This window comes from Bombyx mori, chromosome W (assembly GCF_030269925.1).
Source record: "Bombyx mori chromosome W, ASM3026992v2".
NCBI lineage: Eukaryota > Metazoa > Arthropoda > Insecta > Lepidoptera > Bombycidae > Bombyx > Bombyx mori.
Genome location: NC_085135.1, coordinates 855,876 through 869,553, shown reverse-complemented (window position 1 = coordinate 869,553; position 13,678 = coordinate 855,876). Strand labels below are relative to the sequence as shown.

Genomic DNA, 13,678 nt, shown 5'->3' with positions numbered 1-13,678 from the left:
GTGGCGCCGTCGGCCAGTCGCTTTTAAAAGGCTTAGAAGATTTAATTAATTTTATGCTTTCGGGCAAAGTCAATGATAAAATCATTGACATTCTCTATGGTGCAAATTTATGTGCTCTAAATAAGAAAGATGGGGGAGTAAGACCAATTGCCGTAGGCACGGTATATCGCCGTCTGGTAGCCAAAATCTGTTGCAAGAAAAACATGGAAAAATTAAAACAATACTTCCAACCAGTGCAATTTTGAACCAACGAATATAAAACGTGTATCACATAACAAAAACTTGGAAAGGAAGATTGACGAAAACATGAAGAAAAACTAAAAGAAAACACCAAAAAAACTAAAAGAAAGCACCTTTTAACATCGATTGTATTACGGTACACATACACATTGAGATTTCCATTGAGGGTAGAAATAAATAAATATCAACTGACAACTAGATCAAACGCAGAATCTGTCACGACTTTAAAAAGTGAAAAACGTCAACGACACCCAGTGGTGCCAACGCAACTAGCAAATTACGTTCCAATCTACACAAACCAAAACAGTTGTTTACATCACGATGGCTTCGATCAAAATGTCAGAGGATATGACAAAACTATTCCAGATGATGAAATTGGAACTCGATAAACAAACTGCAACGATTACTCAGAGTGTAACCGACAGTATCATGCGCAATATAGACGACAAAATAAAACCAATATTGGAAGAAAATAAGTATCTTAAGAACGAGGTACAGAAGTTGAATGACAAAGCAAGATACTTAGAAAACAAAGGTAAGAAAAATAACCTGATTCTACACGGCATAAAAGAAATAGAAAATAATCGACAAGAACTGTTTAATTTAATAAAAGAAATCATGAAAGGTTTACATGTTGATATCAACTCCTATGAGATAAATAACTACTATAGACTAGGAAAGAAGCATGATGAGGAAAAAGTGAGACCAATACTCATATCTTTTACGTAATTTCTAAAGAAACTAGAAATATTTAAAAATAAGATGAAAATGCCGAAACATGCTTATATCACAGAAGATTTTTCAAAAGAAACAATAGAATTACGCAAAAACTTACAAGAACAACTCAAACAAGAAAAACAAAATGGAAAAGACGCATTCATTCGAAACAATAAAATAATATTAAGAGATACGTCGGATGTCGAAAAAAGAAAGCGAGAAACCTCGACATCACCTAATATCATGCATACACCTACACACAACAAAAACTCGGAACATATTATTGCACCACCAAAATTACACAAAACCAATGCATTCGAATATATGAGGGCAAGATCATCCTCTTTCAATGAAAAACAATTTAAATCATAGGAATTAACAGACACCGGTAACGAAATCGCAACTAGAATAGAAAAACCATCCAATACATATAATGAAAACCCCAGTACGGCTGGTCACCGCGGGGTTACCGACCACTACCCCCAAGATCTCGAAAATTTCGACTCTAATCCAAATCCAACTAAAAACCAGACGTTAAATGAAGCAAATACAAAGGATAGAAAACATAGAATATATATAGCAACACTAAATACTAGATCATTAAAATCGAAGGAAAAATTATTAGAACTGGAACAAGCTTTGAATCACATCAATTGGGATATCCTCGGCATAAGTGATGTCAGACGGTCGGCTGAAAAAATTGAAGAACATGATGAATACATATTATATTACAAAAATGAATAACCAGGAATATATGGCGTGGGATTCTTGGTTAAGAAATATCTTAAAAACAATATAATAGAGTTTAAAGGAGTGTCAAATAGAATAGCAATTTTAAATATCACTCTTCCTGGCTACAAAAATCCGACTTCAATTGTTCAGATAAATGCTCCTACAGAAACAGCAAAGAAAGAGACTAAAAACGAATTCTACAAAAGCTTAAATGAAATAATGGAGAATTTATACAAAACCATTATTGTAATGGGAGATTTTAATAGCCAAATTGGTCAGAGGAGAAAAAACGAAGATAAAATAATAGGACCCTACACAATAGGCAAACGAAATGATAATGGACAAAGGTTGATAAACTACGCGGCAGAGAATAACTTAACTGTAATGAATAGTTTCTATAAAAGAAATCTTCTAAGAAAATGTACATGGCAATCTCCTGATGGCATAACAAGAAACGAAATTGACTTTATTACAACAAATAAACCGAAACTTTTCTTAAACGTGGAAGTTCTCAACAGATTTAATTTTAACACAGATCACAGATTACTACGAGGCCACCTTCATATGTTTCAACCAAAAAACCAAAGAAAATTTATAAAAAATAGAAAGCTGCCAATCATACTACCAGTACCAAATCATATATTAAAATCTTTAGAAATAAAGCTACGACCAATTAAAGAACTGAAAACGACACAAGAAAAATATAATACTCTGGAAAACGTATTAAAAGAAATCAACAAACAGCTAGAAAGAGAAAACACACCAAAAGATAGATTAGGACCAATAGCAAGGGACCTAATAAGAAAGAGGAGCCTTCTATTTAGTAATAGACAGAACAACAAGCAAGAGATAACAAAAATTAGTAAAAATATAAACTTAGAAATACGAAAGCACAAACAAAAATTAAGAACAGAGACATTACAACTTCATATAGATAAATCAGGTGGGCTCAAGAAGGCATGGAAAGAACTCCAAGAATATACAACTTGGATAAATAACGTAACACACCACAAGACAAAAAAACATAAATCGAAAAGAAGTGACATACTCCAAACCGCGACCGATTTCTATCGAGAGCTCTACGATGACCAATCAATAACACCTACTTTAAGCAAAGAAGAAGAAAAAAATTCAGAATGCCTAGCATACTAATAGATGAAGTCAATAATGCCACGAAGTCACTAAAGAAAAATAAAGCACCAGGGGAAGACAATATTTCTAATGAATTTCTTGTCGGAATGTACCATGCTATCTCCAATACACTAACCGACCTATTTAACGATATTCTAACAACGGAACATATACCTCAACAATGGACTACATCAACGATTATCTTAATTCATAAGAAAGGCAGAACAGATGATATTTCGAACTATAGACCCATTTCACTAATGTCTAATATTTATAAACTTTTCTCCAAGATAGTACTAGAACGATTAACAAGGACTCTGGACGAAAATCAGCCAAAAGAACAGGCAGGGTTTAGAAGTGGATTCTCTACTCTCGACCATATACATACTATAAAACAAATAATCCAAAAATGTAATGAATATAACATCAACTATTATTTATCGTTTATAGATTATAACAAAGCATTTGACTCGCTAAAACATCAGAAAATATGGGAAGCGCTTGCTTTACAAGGAGTCCATAATAAGTACATCCGTCTATTGAAAAACATATACGAAAACATGAAAGCAAGAATACGGACAGAAAAGCTAGGAGAACACTTTCACATCAAAAAAGGAGTTAGACAGGGAGACCCCCTTTCACCCAAACTTTTCTCTGCAACCCTAGAACATGTGTTTCGTCAGCTCGAATGGGACGATTACGGTATTAATATTAATGGAGTGTTACTAAATCATCTGAGATTTGCCGACGACCTCATACTTATAAGCGAAAATCCAGAAACTTTACAAAAAATTATTGAGCAACTTGTATGTGAAAGTGAAAAAGTTGGACTATCATTGAACACAAACAAAACAAAGCTGATGACAAACTACAAAAAAGTCCCTATCAAACCTTACAACACAGCTAAATTAGAATATGTAAATGAGTATACATACCTCGGCCAAATCATATCCCCCAAAGACCTCACAGCAAAAGAAATCAGTAACAGAATAAATATAGGATGGAAAAGGTACTGGGCATTAAAAGATGTCATGAAGAATTCAGAAATACCTGTTAAGGCAAAGAAGAAAATATTTAATACATGCATTCTTCCAAGTATGACCTATGGATGCCAAACATGGGGATTGACAAATAAGAACATAAAATCTTTAGAAATTTGTCAACACCGAATGGAAAGAATGAAAAGTTAAACATGAAATTAAAAGATAAAATACGGTTAACAAAAATAAGAAAACAAACAAAGATCATAGATATAAAATACCGAATACAACAACTGAAATGGAAATGGGCTGGACATTTAATTCGAGATAAAACAGAAAAATGGGCCAAAGGAGTGACAGAATGGTGTCCTAGATATAAAAAGCGAAATAGAGGAAGACAACAACGTAGATGGGAAGATGACATCAAAAAAGTGGCAGGAACGACTTGGATGAGAAAAACGCAGGATAGATTATTATGGAGAACCCTTGGGGAGGCCTATGCTGTACAGCAGGACGATCAAGAAACCGGTGTCGAATAATAAAACTAGATAATAAGTGTATTAACACGTTAAACGCCGATAGAAAAAAATAAAAATCGTAAAAATACTTTTGGTCGTAATTTGTTTATTATGTTACGATACGTATAGAAAATAAGTTTTATTCAATTCTGTACATGGGTTACATAGTTACAGTCAAATACATAGCTGAGGTCACCGGTGCACCCCATGGCGCACAAATACAGAAAATATATTTTCCGGTACTCGGCGCCGCGCCGGCCACCCCGCCGGCCACCCGCTACACCAGTAGTGCGCTCGCGCTTACGGTGATAGAACGTGTGTTACTAGATCAATTACGTTCCTACTATCTTAGCTGTCATCATTTTCTTATTGAATAGTTAATGTGCGAGCCTTTAGATATGGATTTAGCTATGGAGGACTTCGAATTTACGCAGGATGAATGGAAGCAAATCAACGCGTTAGAAATTTCTTTTTCGAGCGCTTCTATAAACAATGACGCTCTCGTAGAATCGGATAGTGAACCCATGCAATTTCCGAAAAAGAAAAGACGTTTGGTTATCGCAAGTGATAGTGATAGTGACAGTGAGTCGGCTGAAAATTTTGTTGCCGCCAATATATCGCAAAATGACCGTATTTCCTCAAAATGGTCGAGGCCAAAAAGACGACAGCCATCAGTGATTCCTTTCACCGAGTTCGAGGGTATGAAACCTCCATATTCTAATTTGCTGAAAGAAGCTGGCCCTGACCAGTATTATGATCTATTGGTGCCTGAAGAAATTCTTGAAATGATTGCTGAGCAGACAAATTTGTTCGCAAGTCAAAACATCACAGCCAGGCAAACAAAGCCTGGATCAAGGTCTCATTCATGGAAGCCAACAAACAAGACAGAAATAAAACAGTTTCTTGGGCTGGTCTTGTTTATGGGCGTAGTAAAGCTGCCGAAATTAGCTTATTATTGGAGCAAAGACAAGATACTTGGACAAACTTTTCCAGCCACCGTTATGAGTAGGAACCGCTTCGAGTTACTACTGCAATACCTACACTTTAGCTACAATTTATCTGTCGACAGAAACGATCGTATTGCCAAAATAAGACCTTTAATCGATGCTCTCAATGCTACTTTCCAGAAATATTATTCGCCTAAAGAAGATGTTTGTGTGGATGAAAGCCAAGTACCTTTCAGAGGTCGAATAATATTCAGGCAATACAATAAAAGTAAGCGACACAAGTATGGCATGAAGCTATTTAAGTTATGTACTGTTCCCGGATATACTTGCAAACTTAATTTGTATAGTGGGAAAAACATTGACGCAATAAATACTACGCCAACAAATGTGGTGATGGCACTATGTGAAAATATATTTGACAAAGGACACACGCTAGCAACTGATAATTGGTACACTAGCTTGCAACTGGCTTATCGGTTATTGGAGAAGCAAACCCATTTAATTGGCACATTGCGAAAAAACAGAAGAGGATTGCCTAAGGCTGTTGTTGATTCGAAACTGCAAAAAGGTGAAACAATGGCTATGGAGAATGAAGATGGAGTAACAGTGCTTAAATGGAAAGATAAGAGGGACGTGCTTATGCTGTCGACAAAGCATTCCGACAAAATTGCTGTGGTGGTGAAAAAAGGCAAACAGATTCGTAAACCAAAAGTTATTTTGGATTATAATAAATCGAAAGGGTCTGTAGACATGAGTGACCAGATGGGTGCCTATTCTTCGCCATTGCGGAAAACCGTAAAATGGTATAGAAAATTGGCAATAGAACTACTTCTAAATACGGCAGTTGTAAATGCTTGGGTCATGTACAATGAAAATAAGCAGAGCAAATCTTCAATTGTCGACTTTAGGAGGGCTCTCATAAATTATTTGACTCGGCCAGCAGATTCCCAAGAAATAATTATCAATGAAAGACCTAAAAGACTCAAGCATGTTCTAAAATTAAAGGAAGGAAAAGTAAGAGACACGCGTCGTTTTTGCGTGAAATGTTATAAAGATTCAGTACAGGAATTTGGTCGTAAAGTAGCTAAGAATAAAGCTAAGAAAGTGAGTACGTACTGTGTGCAATGTAAGGGGGAGCCTCACTTTTGTCTAAAATGTTTCAATTATGTCCATCGCTAATATGTTGATGCTATAAAAGGTTTCTTATCTCATCTTTTACAGCATGTTTTGTCAAATATTATGGCTAATTATTTATATTTCTAATGGTTGTTTGTAATTATGCTTACTAATGAGAACTTTATTTTATTTTTCAGTAAAACTGATTTTTATGTTTGTATTTCATTAAAAAATAAAGACTGCTAATTTTCGTTTAAATAATAAAGACTAATTTGAATTATATATCCTGAATTTTTATTTTGGTTACTTTTTTCGCTATCTTTCATTTTTTCAATTCCTTACAAGGTATGTTTGTCCCACTGCGCAGTATAGTTCTACAGCGCCGTGCCGGTCACGGAGTACGAATAAAGTAACAGTCAGTATGGCCGGCGGCGAGAAAAAGTAGTTTGAATATGACTATACGTTGAGGTCACCGGTGACCCCCATGGCGCTATGATAGAGGAAGGGTGAGGTCACCGGTGACCCCCGTGGCGTTTAGCGTGTTAAAAATGTAGCTTAAATTAGATTGTTAATAAAGGCTTATATTATATTATTATATTATTATTATAAATAGAAAATCTGCGTTAGCTCACCGCCGGTTGGCAGCGTTCCCAGAAGGCTGGCAGCATTTCCACGCTGGATAGCAATGCTAATTCTTTGTGCAAAATACGTACCGGCCTTCTGGTCTCCCGAGGCCTCAATAAGTTTTTTTTAAGGTCCTTAAAAAAGCTTTTAGCAGATGGGCCCCAGGGGCCCAAAGTTTCCACCCCAAACGGAACAAAAATGAAATCTTTAGAGAGATTTTCATATTTCCGCCGTTTGAGGCCTTCAGCCGTTGAAGCAGCGCTGCCAGCGTTAGAATTAGTCCCAGGAAGATGTGTCGGTGCCATGGTATCTACACAAGTCGCATCCCAAACGAGAGACCGACCCATCTTCCAGGGAATAATCGACATACCGTCTGGTCTCTTACCATCGCCTCGCACCAAACCATTCGGTTCTAGAATGGCTGGCACGCCGGCGCTGACAAGGGCCCGACGGATGATGTCACTTATGCTGGCGTGGCGGGATATTCTGCCAGCGTTTTTCACGCATGAGAGCCCGTGGTAACCAAAGCGGTCGACAATGTTGCCATACTGGCAGTGATGCTGAACACAGCAAGGTGCCCCCAGGCGAAGACAGGTTGCTAAACGAAAGCTACTGTCGGACATTAGAGTGCCGGTGTGAAGTGATGGATGGGCCTGCAACCATAGCCCCGATTCCCATTCTGCAACTGCGAGGAGGCAAGCACGCTTTGTTGAATCTCTACATGAGTCAAGTAGATTTTCACGTATTAATTCACAGAGCGGCTCATGCCACAATCGCTGAGAAGTCGGGACCGTGGGCAGATCAGTATTAGGGCAGGCTAGTAACCACTTCAAATTTAAATTCAAATTCAAAATCATTTATTTCAACTTGGATGTCATCAAAAACACACTTGTTGAATGTCAAAATGTAAAAGAAAATGTTAACTCTACCACCGGTTCCAAAAAAAAGCCACAGTTCTGAGAAGAACCGGCGAAACAAACTCAGCGGGCTTTTTTTTTTTGTATTTTCTCAACTATTTTCTTTTTTTTTTTAAACAAGAAAACATATTTACAGTATACGAAAAAACAAGTCAAAAAAATACAATTCAAATAAATAATAATAATAATAAATAAAATAAAAAATAAAAACAAAATAAAAATAAAAACCTTTTATTTCAAGACATCAGTCTCATATTGTGTTAGTATTACAAAGAACTTACGAACTATGTTAGTATTTAAATAAACAAATCAATAAATCAACTAAATTAACTCCGGCCCTGGCAACCCCATCAAGCAGCATGTAGAACATGCAACTTGATGAACCTACCCAGGGTCGGGCCATCCAATCTTCCAGCTAGTACCCTCAAGACGTTGTTGGTGCTTCCTCCTACTCTACGAATAATGGATGCCACCTTTTTGCGCATTATCGCGAAGTAGTCATCTGTGTGCGCATCGGCGAACATGCCTGATGCACTACAATAAGGTGGAAGCCTCAACAACGCCCTGAAGGCATCGATATATTACCACTAGATAACGCATCACATACAAAAACCAAACACAAATATGGCATCGACTAACTGATCTGACTACACCATCAAGTGGAGAAAAACGATGTATAATATAATAATTGTAACCAAAACTATGCCTTTTCCCCAAGCAATAAAGTGCAGTTTAGATTATTTTAACATTCACTTACAACCTTACGCCATGAATGACCGAAAAAGATAGTTTTTTACAATAACTTTTATTCCAAATTTAACCTTATCTCGTTAAAAATAAAGCAAAAATTTACACGCATAGCATTTTACTTACGCCCTTTTAAACTTACGATATTAAGACTTTACTGCTCCGAACAGAGTATTACGGAGTCGCACTTTATACTTTTTTTGTAAGAATATTTTGAGTAATTTATTTTTATGTTTTTTTAATTCATATTCATTCAATTTTTTCAATTTAATTCCTTATGATTAACAACAAATATTGTATAACTATAGATAATTATACCTGAGTTAGCTATATTGTACCTTGCACATCGGTGGGGAAAATGGATAAGAGCTTTTTAAATCACAACAACATAATCCCCATCAAATTGTTTTATTTAATAATACATGTCAGAATCGGTAAAATGGTCTGCACAAACCACACTGGAGCAATTAGGTTTGAAATAATTGTCGCTTCTTTTTTCTTTTATTACTCTGTTATTAAATCTGTAAAAATGTAAAAACAAATTCCAGTTTACAGATTTCATTTCGCCGTCCGTTGTACAGACGTCTGTTGCATTCGTATCTGATCTAGCGATACACGGGGTGTTCGAATCCCAGGCGGGTACAAATTTTTCTAATGAAATACGTACTTAACAAATGTTCACAATTGACTTCCACGGTGAAAGAATAATATCGTGTAATAAAAATCAAACCCGCAATATAATTTGCGTAATTACTGGTTGTAGGACCTCTTGTAAGTCCGCACGAGTAGGTACCACCACCCCACCTATTTCTGCCGTGAAGCAGTAATGCGTTTCGGTTTGAAGGGTGGGACAGCCGTTGTAACTATACTTGAGACCTTAGAAGTTATATCTCAAGGTGGGTGGCGCAAATGCGCAAATGGCAGCGTAAATACGCTGTAGATGTCTATGGGCTCCAGTATAACCACTTAACTCCAGGTGGGCTGTGAGCTCGTCCACCCATCTAAGCAATAAAAAATAATAAAAAAATAAAAAATTATGTGACTCCACTACACTTGTTCTGAAATAGCCCTATTTCATCTTTGTCTTGCATGTAACCGTTATTATGTGTGCGAAAGAAATAACTGCGAAGCAAAATAATAGGATTTAATTTCTTGAAGTACTAATTTGGTAAGAATAACTGATTTATTTCAAATATTTATCACTATCTGTTCATAAAAATTATAAAACTTACCAAAAATACTAAATTTCATGTTGTTTTCTCTTTATAAGCCCGTTTTTTACATCTTTTTACAGCGCATTTTAGGATCGTTCCACTCGACGGTCGGCGTGACACTGAAGGCAAAACAGTGCTTAATATGAATCTAAGCACTGTTTTGTTTGGTTACTTTTGACGCCTTTACGCGGGATCTAGTGGTAATATATCGATGCCTGAAGGCATTATTATAATGTATACGCAGTGCATTATCCGTTTTTTGGGTATGAGTAGCCCAAAGACCGCTTGTGTAAAAGGATTGGCAGTAAGCCTTGAAGAGGGTAATTTTGACCGGCACTGAACAACCCGCAAATCTTTGTGCCACTACATTCCCTCTGACAGCCAATGCCCTGCGTTCCCTTTCCATGTCCATATCATCTTTTAATTCCTCAGTTACAATATGCCCTAGATATTTGAACTGTGTTACTCTTTGTACAGGTAAGCCACCGAGCATTAGAGGCGGGACATGAGGTGGACTTTTGTTTACACCTCTGAACACCAACAGCTCACTTTTACTAGGGTTATATTTTAGGCCATGATCCTCAGCATAGGATTCACATATGGAAAGCAACTTTCTTAACCCACATATTGATGGGCTCAGCAGCACCATGTCATCTGCATAGCTAATGTTATTAAGACATAAATCATCTATATGACAACCAACATGTGTGCTGCTGAGCTCCTCGAGTAGCTTATTTACATAGATATTAAAGAGCCTTGGGGAGGTCAAACCACCCTGCCTTACACCACATTCTAGTTTGTAAGGGTCTGACAGTACATTGGACCACCTTACAAAGTTCCTCTGCTTCTCATACCACAGAGATAATATATTTACTAATGAAGGAGGTACACCCTCTCCCAGTAGCTTTTTCCACAAGATGTTATAGGAAACAAGGTCAAAGGCTTTTGATAGGTCCAGGAAACAGGCATACACTGGTGTTTTCCTATCAGTGTAGTATTTGACAGCATGCTTCAGTGCAAAAATGGCACTCTCAGTAGATAGCCCAGCACAAAATCCGAACTGTGTATCATGTAGTTTAGTGTATCCACTGAGATGAGAGTCAAGTACGCTGTCAAACACCTTGGCTATGACGGTTGCCAGTGAAATTGGTCTATAATTTCCCTTGTCCGCTATGTCTCCTGTCCTGTTTTTTACAATAGGTACAACTATTGTGTCCAACATCTCCCTTGGTAAGTGAGAATGCCCTACAAACAAATTGAACAACATAGTCAAAACTCTCGGCAGGTGAACACCAGAATTCTGAAGATGCTCGATGCTGAGTCCATCATTACCAGGAGACTTGCCTCTTTTCATACCCTTTATCACAGTTTTTATTTCTTTACAAGTAAAATGAACTGGCAAACCTGATTGACAGAACTCAGCACCATTCCTCAACGATGCTGTCTTTAATGGAGAAATTACTTTAAAATGATCTTTAAATATATTTGCTATTCCAATGTAGTCACTCTCACCCTCCACGCTAACTGAAAGACTTAGTGATTTATCAAATTTTTTAGTACTCTTCCAAAATGATGAGAAAATTTTTTTTGAATGAAGAGAAGCCAAAATGTCCATTTCAATTTTTTCTTGGTTTTTAATGCACCATTTTAATCTAGATTTAAAGATTTTACGAGCTATTCTCATGTCCTCAAAAATAGGGCCACAGCTGGGTTGCCCATACCACATCCATAATTTAAACTTAATTCTTGCTTGTTTATGAAATTCTTTTACATGTTTATTCCAACCCTTTATACCTCTATTTTTTCCTATAATACCTCCCGGTGCTTTACTATTACAGGCAGCATTACTTAATATATTTACAATTTTTTTATACATTTTATCTAACAAACTTTTATGGTGTAGATTATCACAAAATTTATCTGCACATAGTTCAAAATCTTTTAAGAAGTCTAGGTTCTTTAATTCACTATTACATAAATCTAAATATTTATTTATTACATTTATATTTCTTTCTCCCCAACGTATCCCATTACAAGCAACTTTAATATCACATCTTTTTTCTCGTATAACATTTATATCACACATAATTTTTAATGGAAAGTGGTCTGACCAGAATGAATCATAAATAATCTCAATATCCAGGATTGCATTAGACGCAGACTGTGTAACAAGACAGTGATCAAGCCAACGCTTGCACCCATGTGAGTCACTAATAAAAGTATAAGTTTGCGACAATGCACCAAGATACTCTATGTCTGCAAATATTAATTCTTGCTCAGTACAAAAACCAATAAGCTCATCGCAAAAAGACTCACCAGGATGTGCGTTGAAGTCCCCCAACACAAACACAGTTTCAATATTACAATCTGTTATTAGAGAATACATTTCACCAAGACATTGAGTAAACATTGGTAAATTGTCATTGCAGTCTGTTGGCATATACATATTAATAACCATATACATATTAATAACCATAATGAAAAATTAAAAGGCCAGGAGCGAACGCCTCATTCCCACGTAGTGCCATCTAGTAAAAAATCCTTAACTTTATAATATGCCTTGTTGCACAAACGTTCCTTGACAGTTTTCTTAAATCTATGAACAGGTAGTAGTTGAACGTTTTGTGGGATCTTGTTGAAAAGTTGTACACCCAGCCCCCTGAAAGAGTTGCTTATTTTCTTAATTCGAGCCGCCGGCAACGCAAGCCTATGTTTGTTCCTAGTGTTCACATTATGCAAATCGCAGACTCTGGGGAATTCTACAATGTTTTTACGCACGTACAATAAATTTTCAAAAATGTATTGGGACGCTAAAGTTAGAATTTTGATTTCCTTAAACTTGTCCCTCAAGGATTCCCTCGGGTGCATATTATAAATAGCACGAATAGCCCTCTTCTGCAGGATGAAAATCGTTTCGACATCGGCAGCATTGCCCCATAGCAAAATGCCATAGGACATAACACTATGAAAATAACTGAAATAAACTAGACGTGCCGTATCTTCATCAGTATACGTTCGTATTTTTTTTACCGCAAACGCTGCAGAACTAAGTCTATTCGCTAACTTGCATATGTGAGGACCCCACTGCAGCCTGGAATCAACTTTTATACCAAGAAAAACTGTCGAATCAACAAGCTCCAGTGTCTCTCCACTTACAATGATATTAGTGTCTACTTGTCTGACATTAGGTGTGGTAAATTTTATACATTTTGTTTTTTTGTTATTTAATAACAGATTATTAACACTAAACCAATGTACCACGCGCGAGATAGCATCATTCATTTCTTGCTTCAGTCATATAAGTGTTTTTTTGATCCAATAAAGGCGAAGACAAAATTTTAGAAACGAGTTCGTAAGCACTGTGGACTGAACCAAAAAATGCTGGTAATGCTACACATGAAATTTTGCGGATGCCTAGGCCCCCAAGCTTTATCGGGAGAAAAGCTAGGGACCATACTCGGTCGTCCATGTCTACGTTCAAAACCGCGACGAGTGTATCTCTCACTATGTTGTCCAAATCCTGTAAAAGAGTTTTCTGTGTCCAGATTGGACAACACCGGAGGTAGTAGGTAAATTTAGGAACGAAAAGGCAGTATCTAATGATGTTGTAAGCCATATGGGTATTAATTTTAAGTAGAAGGCCTGAGCATGCACTAAAATTTAGGATTTTCACTTTAACGAAGTCTTGCATGGACTCTTCAAAGACTGGAGGACACCAAGAGACGAAGTGATGACTTATCTACAATTTGAATGCCAGGAATAAGCTTCTTAATTTTCTCTACAGTTGGTAACGAA

At 36.7% G+C, this 13,678-nt stretch overlaps 1 protein-coding gene across 1 annotated transcript; it reads left to right on the top strand.

Annotated features, from left to right (window-relative positions):
- Positions 1-576: 576 nt before the first annotated feature.
- Positions 577-10,029, top strand: LOC134201639 (piggyBac transposable element-derived protein 3-like). The gene is made up of 5 exons (XM_062676877.1): positions 577-939; positions 1,840-1,963; positions 3,271-3,915; positions 4,715-6,369; positions 9,964-10,029. The coding sequence occupies exons 1-5, from the start codon at positions 577-579 to the stop codon at positions 10,027-10,029; spliced, it is 2,853 nt and encodes a 950-aa protein (XP_062532861.1).
- The last annotated feature ends 3,649 nt before the right edge of the window (positions 10,030-13,678 follow it).